The 18,243-nt window shown below is 39.3% G+C and overlaps 1 protein-coding gene across 6 annotated transcripts in view; it reads right to left on the bottom strand.

Annotated features, from left to right (window-relative positions):
• Positions 1 to 18,243, bottom strand: part of WDR7 (WD repeat domain 7) — a 385,388-nt gene that overhangs the window by 63,056 nt on the left and 304,089 nt on the right. For all 6 annotated transcript variants that reach the window (XM_073343603.2, XM_073343604.2, XM_073343606.2 and 3 more), the window contains 3 exons: positions 11,702 to 11,819; positions 8,786 to 8,935; positions 7,650 to 7,732 (listed from right to left, as the gene is read on the bottom strand). In XM_073343603.2, coding sequence (XP_073199704.2) covers positions 7,650 to 7,732; positions 8,786 to 8,935; positions 11,702 to 11,819 — 351 coding nt within the window. The remainder of the gene's footprint in view (positions 1 to 7,649; positions 7,733 to 8,785; positions 8,936 to 11,701; positions 11,820 to 18,243) is intronic.

The following is an 18,243-nucleotide window of genomic DNA, read 5'->3' as shown; positions in this document are numbered from 1 at the left end:
CCCAAACTCTTCCCCTCCCAACTCAGAACAAGCTCAAGCCACCTCAGCTCCCTCCAAGTCAACCAGAGTATTGCCAAACTGAAGCATGCAAAAATCATGAGTCAAGGCCCCAACTCTCCCTGCCCAAACCCATGAGATTGGCTTAAAAACCATGAGATTTTAAAAATAATAAAGTTGGGATTTTTTATTTGCCCTCTGGTTGTGGAGCCTCTCCACAACCAGGAAGCTCAGAAACTTGCTTTAAATTTTTTAAAAAATGAAATCTTAGATTTTTACACAAGTCAAGTGATTCCTGAAGCTGGAGTTTTATGAAAATCACCAGATATCATAGGACTTGCTATAAAATCATGAGGGCTTGTGACACTGCAACCTCACCTATTCCAGAACACCCCCTCACACAAGCAACGCTCTATCCTCCAGGCTAATAACCCTTCTTCTTTCTAGCTACTTACTTTCTCCATGACACAGAACCCTCTCTCACCACACACTTCCAGGATCACAATACAATCCAGCACACCCCTGAGATTTACAACCTGCCAGAGCTTAGAAGAAACCTCCTCAGGCTCAGAACACTTCCTCCTCCTAACCAAACACCCCATCTCCGTGAAGTGGAAAAGAAGGAGCAGAAGCAGCAAAGGAATATGTGCAGAGTCTGCCTCTGTTGGCCTGCTCCTGTAGAAGCCTGCATTCCCTGCTCAGTGCCACCTTCCTCTGCTGCCTGCAGTCTGTGTGTCACTGACACAGAATTCCACCATGGGGAGCCAGGGGCTGCCACTAGAACCAGGCTCCAGCCCTACCAAGAGTGCCCCAGGGACAGCAGGTGGTACTGCACCCTGCCCCACATCAGTCACATTACACAGCTGTAATGTTATTGGTGGAGTTTAGCCTTAATATGCTATAATGACCAGCAACTCCACAGAATGGAAGAGTGTAGTGTATGTTGCCTTTAATATGCAGTATCTTTCACAATGTACTTGCTAGGGGTCATATTAAGCCCTGGCATAAATAGGCTTCAGGTATCCATTTACAACAGGACTGAATATGGCCTGTAGTTTTATAACAGTGGAATAAACACCATCCTTTCTCTAACAATAAACATTTCCTGGCAAGTGAAAAAATCCTAAATATTTTTCTTCCTTATTTCTCAGAAAATGTTTAATATACATGTATTTACATGTCAGATGTTTTCAATTGCTGTAAAAAGATGTTATGTACTAGTGTACATTACTGTAAACCACCATCAAATTACTGGTGTGGTCAGTATGTTATTTACTAAATATGTTGTGGCATCTAAACCAAATATTATAGTGAGTGCAGGCTGAATATTGAAAATATATGATACATTTTATTAGATTGTAACAATTTAGACTAAGAATTAGAGCCCATTTCTTATCTTTGTGTATTTGTCATTCCATTCCATATCTCTCTATAGCTCTGTGTAAGTAATAACAGTAAAATACAGTCCAAGTATTTGACAATTATTTTTGTTATTATTTATAATTTGTAATGTGGTAGTGCTCTAAGGCCCCCATTGGGATGAAGAAACCTATTGTCCTAGGTACTACACAGTCACACAGGCAAACATCTCACTCTGAAAGCCAATTTAAGGCAAGGTGCAACAAGTGAGTTACAGATAAACAAAACAAAACAAAAGAACAGGAGAGAAGTGAGGTAGAAGGTAAGAGAAATAAGTATATAAGTTTACACAGGTGAATTATACATATAGCTTGATGGTCTGAATCATTTCAGAGTTAATATAAATAAATAAGAATCAGCAATCCCCACTGACTTTTTACCTATCCTACTATTAGCTGATAAGTTCTTGTAGGCAGCATGGTAGAAAGGGATCTTGAGGAGCAATATGAAGGAGGGAAGAATTAGCAATAACTCCTATATAAATCTAATGTACCTATTCACTATGGAGGGAAGGGAGGTCTATTATAACCACGAATTGGATTCTAAATTACTTTCCTATATACCGAAGCCACTGAAGAGTGATGTAAGAAATAAGTCTGGCTGTGGGACTAACAGCTCACCACATTCTTCAGAACACATTTAGAATAAGATATTGTCTGCATATGATGGAGCTGAAGACACTATTTTGCTAATGCAATGCTTTTACTTTCAGATATTTCTTTGGACTCAGCGGGTAACAAAATGTAGAAGCTTAAATATTCATAAAAATATTAATTGTGTAGGTAATACATTTCCCTTTATTATCATACATTCACTGGACATCTCAGAGACCTTAATTTAGAATTTTAATGTCTTGCAATTAGCTGCAAGGGGGTCTGGCTTTACTTCAGATAGTCTTCAGTCATATTTTAAAGTTTTGTTCCTTTCCTTTTACAGAATCAGGCCTCCTCTGAGATCTGATAACCAAGAATTAACATGGGTGACAGCACCTTTACCTATTAAGTTGTAATTCCTTGGCATTCTACAAGAAACTCAGAAAGTATCTGTTTTTAAAATTTTGTTTCAAGTCCTTGTTTTGTTTAGTCTATGAAATAAAGTTCTAGCTCTAATACATTTGCTTCCTGTGAGATTCTTCCACTGTAAAAAGCAAAATAAGAAACATTTGTTGTTTCAAATTCAGACTAACTGTTTTCAAATACACAGCAACATTTGAACATCAGTTAATTCCATCCTAAGGTCTCGATTCAGCAAGGTATCTAAACACATGCCCAATCCCACTGACCTCAATAGGACTATTCACATGCATCAGGCTGCTGAATCAGGGCTACGTGATTCTTAGGAAATCTTCTGAGCCATACACATTTCTGACTTCAACTTTATCTTGAGCATTTTCAAAATTTCACGCATACTTTACCGTCAACCCACTGCACTTCTGTATTTTATTTTATTTGGACTTTTATGATTTGTCTGGTATTCTACTGAGCATTGGTAAAAATCAGTCTATATACAACATGACAGAAGCAAAGGGAAAACTAGATATCAACTCTAATCAAATATTGTAAAATATGTTGTTTAGTGAGAGATTCATCTCATCACAGCCAGATTGGATGGATTCAGGATCACAGTCATTAATAAGATGACTGCTAAATCTGTACGCCACTAAGAAGAAAAACTGAAGGAAACATAATAATCCAGTATTTGAACAAGCATACTGTTGTTTAAAGCCATGGGTTTTACAAGACTACTCAAGCTAGGACTTTGCTTGAAAACAGCAACACACACATCAGACAGAGATTGGTTGTTATAGCCATGATATGGTATTTAAAGACTACTGTATGAGAAGGGAAAGCCAAAAATGCCTAATAATATTGTTTTGTCTGCTGAAGTGACAGACTCAGTCACAACAGGTGTGCACATTTAATACAGTATAGCAGGGAGATCATTAGGAGATTAAAAGAATTAGTAATAGGATTAAGCCAAAGTGCTGCCACTTGGCTTCTCTCCAGAGATTCAATGATTTGCTAAAATCATATGAAAATTTCCACTGGTCTGAAAGATGACTTCAGTAGAGTACTGTATCATTTTTACAATAGCCATAACTATGTACAGTAGGAGATATTGCTAGCAATTTAGCCAAATGTAAAGACAATGTGCCACTATAAAAATGCAAAAAGGATGGGGAGATTTCTTGCATTAATTCCTACTTGTCCTTGCATTTACATTTCAAGCTAAAGTTTTTAAAACATCTGAAGGAAGGAAGATTATCTTTATTCATGACATACCTGTCAAGGGTATAATAGCTCCTTTCTTGCAACTGTTGGTTTTTTTATAACTTGTTACATTAAAATACAACCCCCTGACATATTAAATATTGTAATTTACATGGTTAATATGTTATAATATGAATATTTAAATAGCCTAAGAATATTATAAATACTCACATATTATAAATCACATTTTATTATCTGTGAGTATTAAATTTTAAGAACAAAAGGGGAGATTTTCAAAAACACAAATGACAGGCATTTATCTTCAACTGAATGTCAGTGGGAGTTAGAAGCCTACCTACACTTTGTGCCTTTCTGTACTCCCCAAATGTCAAACCACCACCATTCGAACATGAACAGAAAAAGAAAACCACCACGTTCCTGACTAGCTAAAATAATATGATAATTCTATAAAAACCAAAGGAACAAAAAAACAATCTCTGATGGCAGAAAAATATTAACACTCTCTCAGCAGCTTACATACAACAGACCGCGAGAGAGCTTTAAAACCTGCAACAGGGTTCTACTGACATTTGTGAATTTAATTTCAATTGAATCCTATACACCTAGTGTGAGAGAGAGTCTTAAAAATATTTTTAAAAAACCAATCAGATGAGAGCATTTATGTTCCATTACTTGACAGATGAATTAGCAACAAGTGCAGGTCTGTCACATAGTAAGTATCCTCTGAAGTCAGTTTTTGTTCTGTGTTTCCAAATTCTGTTCTTCTTCCAAAGATGCGAGTGGGGGAGCAGTAAAACCTTTTCAAATGGATCAGAAAGCTATCAGGGACCCTGACTGCATCTTTACAGTTGTTAAAAACAACTGAGGAAAAGGATAAAACTGGCACTTTGCAGCACAATTTACTGGCATCTGGGGGAAACTGGTCAGATGGGCAGACACAGGAGAGGACAGGCATTTGGGAGCCAGGTGATCAAGGTCTCCTTGTCCAGCAATAACACAATCATGAGGATGGTAGTGATTTGGCAGGTCAAAAGAGAGGTACAGATCCTGCTTATCTGGCAGAAGTGTGTAAAGTAGCTACATGGCAGGAAGAGATCCCTTTTCACTCATTCATCTGTCCTCAAAGGTATGAAGAGTGAGTGGTAATTACCACAAACTCAGATTTTATTAAACCCAGTTGTTTTTTTGTGACTGTTTCTTCTTATCTCAGTTATATTGCTTGTTCCAATTGGACAGCCATATTATGCCCCTAGAGCAGAGGTGGGCAAACTACGGCCCACGGGCTGCGAGCTCCTGCCGCTCTGAGCAGCATGGTAAGGGGGCAGTGGTGGCGGGGTTGGGTAGCGGGTCTCAGGGGGCAATAAGGGGACAGGGAGCAGGGGGCGGTTGGATGGGGTGGAGGTTCTGGGGTAGTCAGGAATCGGGGAACGGGGGGGTTGGATAGGGTATGGGAGTCCTGGGGGCCTGTCAGGGGGCGGGTGTATGGATAGGCCAGGGCAGTCATGGGACAGAGAGCAGTGGGAGTTGGATAGGGGGTGGGATCCAGGGGGGGTGGTTTGGACAGGGGGTCCCAGGAGGGGGTGGTCAGGGGACAAGGAGCAGGAGGGGCTGGATGGGTTGGAGGTTCTGAGGGGGACAGTCAGGGGGTGGGAAGTGGGAGGGGGCGAGGGCCAGGCTGTTTGGGGGGGCACAGTCTTCCATACCCGGCCCTCCATACAGTTTCATACCCCCCATGTGGCGCTCGGGCCAAAAAGTTTGCCCACCCCTGCCCTAGAGACTAGGATGGAAGGTCTTGAAAGTGCATATTCTGTAGAACATTACTCTGCTCAATGCTCTCTTCAGGCTGGTCTACCGATACCATATGTATTTATAAAAGTGATGCACTTCCACGTTGGGTTCTTTGTAATTCCACCTTATTTTCAGCTATTAGATTTATCAAAGCTGATTCTTTCCAAGAAAAGAACAGTCATTTGCTTTCAAAATCATATACTTGGTGAGGGTGGCTTTATGGTCCAACAGCACTCAAAGAGCAAAGCTCAAATGCCTTATAAAGGAGGAGTACACCTGTGATATGGCCAAATTCTGTTATGAGAATACACATCGCTGCGCTGCTGCACATGGTTATATCACAAAAGGGAAGTAGGTAAGCAGGTGTCTTGAGTGCTGGTTCCTCAGCACCCATGGAAGACTTATTCTGTTATAGGGTCAAAGACCTCAATTATGACAGCGCAGCCTGCAGTCTGGCCTCAGCATTCCTACAGACTGTGATTAAATAGCCTCAAGTTGGACCAAGATAGACCACTGCGTTATTTTTTAACTGCTTATTTTGAAATAGTTGCAGCCTTCATTTTACACCAAAAATACATCTCTCTTCCTTGTGTGCCTGAGGCAACGTGCTTTATTTTTAATTGTATAAGCATCTATGAAGTTTGTGCAGAAACACTATTAAATTAAAATATGTCCTTTGTTTTTAAATGTGGGTATACAATTATCCACCAATACTTTGAGGGAAAAGTATTACAGATATTTTCCCCCTTCTGGAGAGGATAAATAGACATGCTGATAAATCACCTCTTTTATGGAGTATTGTACAGTGTTAGACTGGAAAGGAAGCATGTAAAACTCTCCTTTGTCATGATGCCCACAAAAATCTTGACCACAGTTAGGCTGCTGGTGCTCTGAGACTGCCTATCATGCTGACCAATATTTCCTCACTGCTTCCTTGCACCCCTCTGTTGGTCTGTCTGTATCCATCGGTTGTTTCTCCTGTCTTATACTTAGATTGAAAACACTTTGGGGCAGGAACTGTTTTTCTTCTGGGTTTGTACAGCACCTAGCACAATGGGATCCTGGGTCTATGACTGGGTTCTTAGGTGTTATGATAATACAAACAACAACAGATTAAACCACAGGGCTTGGATTAAACCTCAGAAGATCTGTGTTCTATTCCCATCATTGCCAGAATTCCCTTCACAAATCACTTCACTTTGCCTCAGTTTACCCATGTGTACAATGAGGTTAATAACTAATTAACTGAGGTACACAAAGCACTTTAAAATCCAGGGGTGTAAGATGCTATAGAATTACAGACTTATTATTACCAAACAAAAGAAATAAACTGTGGTGGTTTCAACTACAGTGAAAGAACCATGACCATTTTTTGTGGTTTATGATAGAGAAAATAATACAACGTTGGGGTTGTAGGGCAAAGTTTTAAGTGATACTGCCAACATAAAAATGAACAGGATTGTACCATGTGTGGACTTTTATACAGAAGCATTTTCAATAGTTGGCAATAACACTGCTATTTTCTGACCTACTTCCTCTTTTTCAGATGTAATATGGATTAGAAAAACTGTACACCACAGTAGAACCTAAGAGTTACAAACACATCAGGAACGGAGGTTGTTCGTAACTCTGAACAAAATATTAAGGTTCTTTCAAAAGTTTACAGCTGAACATTGACTTAATTCAGCTCTGAAACTTTACTATGCAGAAGAAAAATGCTGCTTTCTCTTTTGTTTTAGTAGTTTACGTTTAACGTTTACGTTTAGTAGTTTACTATGTGTACGTGTAGTTTATCCCTCAGAGGGAGGGATCGCTCAGTGGTTTGAGCATGGGCCTGCTAAACTCAGGGTTGTGAGTTCAATCCCTGAGGGGGCCATTTAGGGATCTGGGGCAAAAATTGGGAATTGGTCCAGCTTTGAGCAGGGGGTTGGACTAGATGACCTCCTAAGGTCCCTTCCAATTCTATGAACACAGTATTGTACTGTATTTGCCTTTTTTTTTGGTCTCTGCTGCTACTTGATTGTGTACTTCCAGTTCCAAATGAGGTGTGTGGTTAACAGGTCAGTTCATAACGCCTGTATTCATAACTTTGAGGTTCTACGGTACTTAAAATACTCTGTAAATCTGAAGTTTTAAGGTGTAAATGTTATGGCTATAAGTAAGCTATAGCAAGATAATATATTTATCACAAATCATTTCCTTCAATGCTTTTACCTGCAGATGGCTGGAAAGCATTCCTGAAGTCCCTTTTTTTTGACCAAGGATCCTTCAAGGCAGTACATGAGGATGTCCATAACCTTGGAAACAAAAGTTACAATTGTATAACAATATTTGATTTTATTGTTCATAACAAAAGTTAAATTCTGAACAATTATAGAGTTTTCTAGATCTTGTGTTTAATTATATTTTTGGTACCTTAGTATAACGTGTTATTTGCACAAACAAATCTGACTGCACTGCAACATATTGGAATTTGCAAAGACAATGGTACTGGGAATTGCTGCAAATTCTCATTCACAGTAACAGTACACATTTTACAAAGCTATAAACACAGGCAAGTCTCTGCTAGTGAAGGCCTGAGAAGGAACACCACATTTTATGCTAGTTATATTAAGAGGGAATTTGAACAGGAACACCAAAGTTAAGCAAATCACACGGTATGGTGGATTCTTTAACAATCTCCTTCAACCTTAATGAATATGCATCTGAAAGAGAAAACTTTCAACATCCCTCTTCAGTTCATTCAAAATGCTGCTGTTACAACCACATCCAAATTGCCAACAAATTATTTTGCTAGCTTGTCCTTACCAATTAAGTCCTACCCAACTCTCTGCTCTGGTCTTTTCAACCCTGGGCCCCTTCATTTTGCCCAAGCTACAGGATTAAACTATTCCATTTTGTCCATCTCCATATATCCTTTTATGTAGCCCTCATGTCAGAAACCCTCTCTGCAACCCTGTCTTCAATGGAACCACTTAACCATTTTCAAAGGCCTCCTGAAAATACATTACTTCTCAGCCCAAGTCATCCCCTTAAAAAATAGTTTACCTAAAAACAGATAAAGGAAAAAAATTAGAACAAGGTGTGCTAAACATCACTGCTCACTGATCTCGCTTTTGTTGCACCTTACCTAGCCATTTGTATATCTGCTTTCTGCTCAGTTTTTAAGCCCTTTGAGACAGGGACAGAGTCTTATGGCCTCAGATGTGTTATTTTAAAAAATAACGTATGTTCCATGGTGCTGTAAAGGTAGATGGCCACTTTACAATTTCCAATTGAGTTTACGTGCAATGTATTATTCATTGATTTATTAAAAACTATGATATACAGATATTACAGCATATTCTTACCTCTACAAGAAGATCCACAACATCTGTGGGCATTTTATCTATTAGTATTTCGATGACTCTTAGGATCTCTCCTTTAGCCCGAGCAAGAGCTGTAGTGTGAATATTCTGTTGAGACTGAGTGTTTGCTGCCAGCGCAGTGTGTCTATGCACCTACAAAAGGAATAGGATTATATATTTAACTACTGCTGTCCACATATGTTTCAACTATACTTAGCATGAGCTTTCCATGATAGTTTCTTAATACCAGATCAGGATTCACCATGTCTACGGTCTCTAGCAGCAGTCAGAGGACTCCAAGTGTTCATATGGGCTACTGCAGTTCTACCTTGTCACACCTCTTCTTCAATGTGTACATAAAGCCAATAAGGAGGTTAAGTAAAGAGGCAGGGGTGGTGATTATTTCTGTTTGCTAATTACACCTAACTCTGTGACTGCACCTTTGATTTGGCTGGCAAAGTGGAATAATTAGCCCACCGTCTAAGACTGAGGCATGGATGAAGACTGAGGTACTGTCACTAGGCTGAGGGAAGAAACCAGAGGAATTACAATTACATATTAATTACAATTACATACAAATTACATATTAATTATGCAAAATGACATTTTTCCACATCATTCACTAGGAATAAAAACATCTGATGACCAATCCAGAAATATCATTTGTGAAATATACAGAAAAGAAACAGTTTTTGTTTGAGATTTAAGGACAAATGTTCAACATTTGGACTAAAATATTACATTAAGAACATCTGTATTTTGCAGAACTCATTTGAATCATAGAATTGCAAGGGACCTCGAGAGGTCATCTAGTCCAGTCCCCTGCACTCATGGCAGGACTAAGTATTATCTAGACCATCCCTGACAGGTGTTTGTCTAACCTGCTCTTAAAAATCTCCAATGACGGAGATGTCACAACCTCCCTAGGCAATTAATTCCAGTGCTTAACCACCAGCTTTTTGTCTTAACTTCAGAGTTAAGAAAAACTCATTATTTTCTTCCTCCTTGTAACAACCTTTTACATACTTGAAAACCATTATGTCCCCTCTCAGTCTTCTCTTTTCCAGACTAAACAAACCCATTTTTTTCAATCTTCCCTCATAGGTCACGTTTTCTAGACTTTTAGTCATTTTTGTCGCTCTTCTCTGGACTCTTTCCAGTTTGTTCACACCTTTCCTGAAATGTGGTGCCCAAAACTGGACACAATACTCTAGTTGAGGCCTAATCAGAGTGGAGTAGAGCGGAAGAATTACTTCTCTTGTCTTCAGAGTAGCAGCCATGTTAGTCTGTATTCGCAAAAAGAAAAGGAGTACTTGTGGCACCTTAGAGACTAACCAATTTATTTGAGCATAAGCTTTCATGAGCTACAGCTCACTTCATCGGATGCTTATAACACTCCTGCTAATACATCCCAGAATGATGTTTGCTTTTTTTGCAACAGTATTACACTGTTGACTCATATTTAGCTTGTGATCTACTAGGACCCTCATATCCCTTTCTGCAGTACTCCTTCCTACACAGGTATTTACCATTTTGTATGTGTGCAACTGATTGTTCCTTCCAAAGTGGCATACTTTGCATTGTCCTTCTTGAATTTCATCCTATTTACTTCAGACCATTTCTCCAGTTTGTCCAGCTCATTTTGAGTTTTAATTCTATCCTCCAAAGCACTTGCAACCCCTCCCACCTTGGTATTGTCTACAAACATTATAAGTGTACTCTCTATGTCATTATCTAAATCATTGATGAAGATACTGAACCGAACTGGACCCAAAACTGATCCCTGTGGAACCCCACCTGCTATGCCCTTCCAGCCTGACCGTGGCTTTTGAATGTAGCCTTTGAATGTGTTTTAATTATTATTCCACATACAGTCTTTAAAATGTTGGTCCCACTTTCTTTACTGATCCTCACTTTCACAAAATGGGAGGGTCAGGGTGAATAAATGGCCAATCTTGGACTTAAAAATGATATACAATACCAAATGTTATTCTGGACATTTAGAGGCCCTTCAATGACTACCTCCTTGCTGGCCTTCTTTTACCAACCCCATGTCTAGGTACACTCACACATAATCAGCATGGTGCAGGACCTGCAAAGGCTGCAGCTGCTTCTAAAATCAGATGCACTAAGGAGATGGGAGGATGACTGGGGTAGAAAGGGGATCCTAGCTTCTATGCTACACCCAAAGAACCTAGGACTGGATTGGGGAGGACCCAGAAGAAACACCCATCACCAAAGATGGGTTGGATGATGGGCTGGGAAGGAGACCTGTGATGTCCCTCCCAAGAACACCTTCCTATTTCCCCCAAAGGAACACTTGTTAGACTCCCTTCCCCAACAGTGAAATGAGAAAAGGAAAAATCCCTGAACCTGAGTAGCCTGAGTGACAGAAGAAGAAAAATGAGAGCAGAATTTGGTCCCTAAAACACCGAATTCTTTCATCCAACAACGTATGTCTGCTGGACCAAATCCCAAAAGCAATGCTCAATTTCCATTGAGTCCCGAATCATGCAGTATTTGCATTGCTAAGGTAAAGGCTAAGAAAAAAACCTAGTAAATCCTTTGGGATATTGCCCACTGCTCTATATGTGAATTGGAAGGTTATACACCCAGTACATCAGGACACAACAGGTTAAGCCATTTTCAACTCATCAAGTGACCTGGTGTATCAGTTATCAAGATACTGTTGCATAATGCTGCATACCGCCAAATATTTAAAAATGATAACCCATTTTGTTTCCCCAAAACAGCTAAATTTTGGGGCAGTTGTAAAGGAGATTTGACTATTTTTTATTTCTGTCTGCTAATACTGGAGCCGAAAAGAATTAATATAAAAACCAACCAAAAACTTTGTTGCATGCTGAGATCATTATTCTTTTGAAAGTGCAGCTCAGTGAACACTGAGGTTTTTCTCACCTCCTTGGCTATAGTTGTTATGAAGGCGGGTGGTCTGGCTGTGGCAATGAGTGAGAGAGCATGTCGTGCAGAGCGGGCGGAGTCAGCTGCTGGACTCAGAGGCAGCCCCATTGTGATGCTAAACAGGAATCAGACAAAGAGGGGAAAAAGAAAAGAGGCATTAGAAATATAGAGTGAAAAGATTAGGCACAGCTTATAATGTCAGTTCAAGGTCAACGGGAGCACTCAAACAGTTAGAATATAATGGACTTCCAACAATGAGCAGTGATTAGGAGTCAGGGTGTTCTGGCATCAAATACAAAATCGAATAATTAACCATGAAGATTGAAAACAGTATGTGCATCTGTCCAAAGTGTTAAAAAGGCCTTGTTAACAAATTATCTAGCTGTAGTATTGAATACATATCACAAAACCTGGGACAAAGCAAATAAAGAATGTCATACAAAGTATTTTTATATTTTATTGTTTAGCAAAAGTTTAGAAGCAGCTTGAAAATACAGCTTTTGTAGCATTACTATTCAATTCAGCTAAGTACTTTTAACTAGTTGGAGGGAGGAGAAGGAAGAGCTTCTAGAGGCACTGGAAATACTGAATTCATTCGATTTGGTTTCCTGTGTTGAATGAATCACTTTGTTTTAAATTACTGCAAGCGCTACTAAGACACAGCTAGACTCACCTGTCAGCAATCCCTATTTATGAACATTACAGGCATGGCAGAAGTTCAACACACATTAAGGCAAGATTGCTTTTTCAGAGCATATGCAAATGAGCACCACTGACTGGCTGGTGAAGAGGCACTGATTTTTAGAACAACTCCTCCGCCTTAAAAATCTACATCTTAGCTGTTGTTCTTAATTTACATTATACATATATATGAATGCTAAGTGTTAATAAAACTATGATTTTTCATTAAAGTAACTGTCATTTAAGTGCACATGGAGAAGAACAGATGATTTTTGTTACATAAGAAGAGGTGAAATCTACAGCTTTCTCCTCTAGCAATGTGATTTCAGATGCATTAGTACTTTAAGAGATGCACAGGAGATAAAAATATATTAATTGAAGTCTGTCCCGGCCCAATTAAGTAATTTTATCAAGCTTCATCTGTAATTTAAATTACAGACGATTTAACTCTAAATACTTATCGCTGAGGACACCCCCAATATGTTAAGTCATGGCAAATACAAAAGCAATACAAAATTATGAGTGTCTCTTTGGAAAGCCTGCAGTCCTTACTAATGTGAGCAGTCACACTGCTTTCAGTCAGATTACTCACATTAGTAAAGTCTGCAATTGAGTTGTGATTGCAATCATTTTACACAACTAATGTCATTATAACTGATCAACAAAAAAACTCCTTTCTAAATCCTTAACATAACATACACACATTTAGATACTCTGGGTCGGACTGTAACCGTGCCAGAACTCCACTCAGCGCAGCTGATTGGTGAGGTGGTAAAGGTAGCTGTCATCCACCGTTGTGCTTTTCTGATCTCTGGGGTTGCTGGGGGCCAGTTCAGCCTTCAGTGCAAGTTAGAGTGGCCTCAAGATTACTCTAAACTATATAAAGCCACAACTGTCCTCTGTGGAGCTGTTTCATAGCAGAGAATCTCTCGGTACAGTAACATCCCAGCCATGTCCCTTTCATCCCCTACATACTGTTGGAGTGACAAGAAGATGCCTTATTAGAGGGCAGGATATGGCTCATTATTGCTGTTCGCTCTGACTGCAAATGAGAGAATGCCGAAGACCACCCCAAACAATTCCATTAACTTTCACATCATCTTATATTTTATTCACGTCACATCTTACAAAAGGCACACATTTAGAAATGTTAAGAATTTTAAGACTTGTTTTTTAAAAAACAGTAGTATAACATGTTTTGTATTGCTCTACTGCAAAGCCTATGTAGAGTCCAATGCCACAAGCCTCAAAACGACAGGAAAGAAAGCATCAATACCTTTGTTCAAGCTCCAAAAATATGTAACTTAGTCTATCAACTTGTTTGGCCCCATCCCAATAATGTCTGAGTCATGATGTTAATGTTCGATATCTTCTGATATGCCAGGCTAAAAGAGGGAACGGTTTCTAATTCTCCAAAGGGGTATTTATAGCACAGTTAAAAATGTTCCGGGACCAGATAAGATGTTTCTCAATTCTGGTCTTTAAATAAGTATAACCGGCAAGGGGGCTTGGAGCAAATGTACATTTTTGGAGACAGGGAAGGAAGGGATGAAGTGTACCTCTCAACAGCCTAACAAGAGAATGTGTGCGCAAAGGGCAAAAAAAGGATACAATGTGAAATGTTATTTTCTCAATGAAGAGAAGATATCTCTTTTTGAACTATGCTTAGGTCAAATATTTCCTATAAAAATAAGACTTAAAAAAAATCTATACTGTTTAATTCTCTCCTCTGCTCATGTTTTATATGGAATATATGCTAATGAAGTGTGGTATAAAAGCTGTTGGCATGAGTTTGGGATGGCCAATTACTTATAAGTGACAAAGCCACAAATACACGTGAGTGCCATTTAAACCTTTATTCCACACCACTAAGTGAATGCCCTAGCTTCAGGAATATTTTAGTGGGTTTAAAAAAATTATTGGAACTATTTTTTCATCTGTAAAAGTAGGTGCTTTAGCTATTGAGAGTTCTCTCTCATGTTTTGTGCAGGAAGTGGGTGCCAAGACTGGTGTCAAAATTGTTTCATATTCTTAGTATTTCCATTATTTTTTATTTTCGAGAAAAAATGTGTGTTCAGTGGTACAAAGCTCCTCTTGAACTGCACTTAGCAACTTTGATTGTAACGTAATGAAGTTTTTCTTATTTTAGATTTTTGTGTGTGGTAAATCTATGATATAACAGGATTGCACACTCTTGTAGTTTACATATGAAAAAGTATGCAAAGACCAGCCAAGCATGGATTAAAGCTTTCTCTGACAAGTGAGCTATTTGAGCCACTTTCAAACTATGTAGCAGCAATACATGGATAAGGGATAAGCATTAGATTCAATAAAAATACATAAAATCTTGCTTATAATTTTTATTTACCTCATCTTCTTTTACTTCATCAATATATGCAATAAAATAATGAATATAACAATTAATGTACTTCTCAGGATAGCACTATAGAAGATGTCCCTGTTTCCTTTTATTTGTTATAGCTCTTTGAATAAAACTAAAAATCATTCAGGCATTTTTGCAGACTACTGAGTGATGAAAGCATATCAAAAACTAGTTTCAGAGCAGCAGCCATGTTAGTCTGTATCCGCAAAAAGAACAGGAGTACTTGTGGCACCTTAGAGACTAACAAATTTATTAGAGCATAAGCTTTCGTGGGCTACAGCCCACTTCATTGGATGCATAGAATGGAACATATAGTAAGATATATCTCTATATATCTATATAGATATACAGATATATAGATACAGATAAGTTGGAAGTTGCCATACAAACTGTGAGAAGATAATTAGTTAAGATGAACTATTATCAGCAGAAGAAAAAAAACAAAAAACTTTTGTAGTGATAATCAAGATGGCCCATTTAGACAGTTGACAAGAAGGTGTGAGGATACTTAACTTAGGGAAATAGATTCAATATGTGTAATGACCCAGCCACTCCCAGTCTCTATTCAAACCCAAGTTAATGGATCTAGTTTGCATATTAATTCAAGCTCAGCAGTTTCTCACTGGAGTCTGTTTTTGAAGCTTTTCTGTTGCAAAATTGCCACCCTTAAATCTTTTACTGAGTGGCCAGAGAGGTTGAAGTGTTCTCCTACCGGTTTTTGAATGTTTTGATTCCTGATGTTAGATTTGTGTCCATCTATTCTTTTCCGTAGAGACTGTCCAGTTTGGCAATGTACATGGCAGAGGGGCATTGCTGGCACATGATGGCATATATCACACTGGTAGATGTGCAGGTGAACGAGCCCCTGATGGCGTGGCTAATGTGATTAGGTCCTATGATGGTGTCACTTGAATAAATATGTATCCTCACACCTTCTTGTCAACTGTCTAAATGGTCCATCTTGATTATCACTACAAAAGTTTTTTTTTCTCCTGCTGATAATAGCCCACCTTAACTAATTAGCCTCTCACAGTTTATATGACAGGTTTCAGAGTAGGAGCCATGTTAGTCTGTATTTGCAAAAAGAAAAGGAGTACTTGTGGCACCTTAGAGACTAACCAATTTATTTGAGCATAAGCTTTGAATAAATTTGTTAGTCTCTAAGGTGCCACAAGTACTCCTTTTCTTTTTACAGTTTGCATGGTAACTTCCAATGTATCTGTATGTGTGTATATATCTTACTATATGTTCCATTCTATGCATCCGATGAAGTGGGCTGTAGCCCACGAAAGCTTATGCTCTAATAAATTTGTTAGTCTCTAAGGTGCCACAAGTACTCCTGTTCTTTTATCAAAAACTTGATTAACAATATAATCCTAATGTTGTTATCTAGTAAACCTGGTCTCATCCCTATGTGCATTCACTAAAAATTTCAGAAGCATAGTTCAGACAGTATTTCTGCCCATAAGCAAGGATTCACATGTTTCTGTCAGGAGTATTTTTCCTCCCAGTGTTTGGTAAGGCATGCATTTTCCTGAAAAGCAACAGGTTTCATGTTAATTCATTTACAACACTCAGCAGCGGTAGTATGTGGCCAGAGATTAACCCCCTCCCGCAGCTGGTCTGTATGTCTTCCCTGAGAGCTAAAGCTGTGCGTGATGGAACGGGCACATTGCACCAAGACCACAGACCAAAACAAAGGCAGGTGCAAACCTAGCATTCACAGGGAAGCACCAGGTCTCTTATATCCAGATATATTCTTTTATAGGGGAATTTCATTCTTTCCACATCCTTAAGATTAGTACAACCTGTGTACTGCCCCAGCCAGATACAGATTCTGATCACACCTGAAACAGTCATTTGTGTAAACCACAGTGCAGAAAAGCTACTGATGGACTTTTACAAAACTGATACTGACCCATCCTAACACAACACATACCTATCCATTGCCAGTGGCACTAAGGGAGCTCAAACTGTTCTATTTTTACCATGTCAAGGTTCCTCCCCCACTCTGAACTCTAGGGTACAGATGTGGGGACCTGCATGAAAAAACCTCCTAAGCTTATCTTTACCAGCTTAGGTCAAAACTTCCCCAAGGTACAAAATATTCCCCCCGTTGTCCTTGGACTGGCCGCTACCACCACCAAACTAATACTGGTTACTGGGGAAGAGCTGTTTGGACGCGTCTTTCCCCCCAAAATACTTCCCAAAACCCTGCACCCCACTTCCTGGACAAGGTTTGGTAAAAAGCCTCACCAATTTGCCTAGGTGACTACAGACCCAGACCCTTGGATCTTAAGAACAATCCTCCCAACACTTGCACCCCCCCTTTCTTGGGAAATGTTGGATAAAAAGCCTCACCAATTTGCATAGGTGACCACAGACCCAAACCCTTGGATCTGAGAACAATGAAAAAGCATTCAGTGTTTTACAAGAAGACTTTTAATAAAAAAATAGAAGTAAATAGAAATAAAGAAATCCCCCCCTGTAAAATCAGGATGGTAGATATCTTACAGGGTAATTAGATTCAAAAACATAGAGAACCCCTCTAGGCAAAACCTTAAGTTACAAAAAAGATACATAGACAGAAATAGTTATTCTATTCAGCACAATTCTTTTCTCAGCCATTTAAAGAAATCAGAATCTAACACATACCTAGCTAGATTACTTACTAAAAGTTCTAAGGCTCCATTCCTGGTCTATCCCTGGTCTATCTATTTTTACCCTTCCTCCTCCCCGCTCAGGAAATCTGATTCAGAGTACAAATATATTTTTATTTTATTTATTTAAGTTTATACAATGCATAAAAAAGCCAGCTATTCAGGGCTGCCGGCATGCTTGGCATATGTTAAAAATTCAGTCAAACTGGTACAAACAGGAATAAATCCAAGCACCTCCCCCAAACTGGGAAACATCCAGCCAAATAGAAAATACCTATACATTAATATAGTGGGTCAAGATTTATTGCCTGGGTCCCACTGGCAGAAAGCCTGCCTGGAGTTAAGGTTTAGCTGCAGACTTTAGCTGCTAAGCCAGTGGCCAGATGATGGCTGACACAGCCCACAAGTGGGTGGAAAGCGCATCTCCCTCACAGCCTCCACTGATGGGACTTGTGAAGCTCTGGTTGGAGTTTAAAGCTGCTTTCCCATAGGGGAGGCTTCCCAACCTGGGAAAAACTGCCTCTATGGACACAGCTGGTGAATACAGTGGGAACTAATCAAACCCAAGCTTGTAAAAAAAAATTACACTGTACCCCAAAATAAACATAACAACAGTATGTGGGACTGAAGTTCAGATTGCTCACTGTGGGTACCCTAGAGGGAAGGGGAGAGATGAGATTCCCTTGGCCTCATGTTCCCATGCAGGAGACCGCTATAAATTTGCTGCAAGCTTTAGAGAAATGTAAGGGACCAGCACTCTGCCCCTGAATAACCACAGCTACAGCAAGTCCCAGCAGGACAGCACTGTGGGAGCG

The sequence above is a fragment of the Lepidochelys kempii genome, chromosome 5 (assembly GCF_965140285.1).
Source record: "Lepidochelys kempii isolate rLepKem1 chromosome 5, rLepKem1.hap1, whole genome shotgun sequence".
NCBI lineage: Eukaryota > Metazoa > Chordata > Testudines > Cheloniidae > Lepidochelys > Lepidochelys kempii.
The sequence above is the reverse complement of the archived record's forward strand: the minus strand, read 5'-3'. Positions and strand labels throughout refer to the sequence as shown.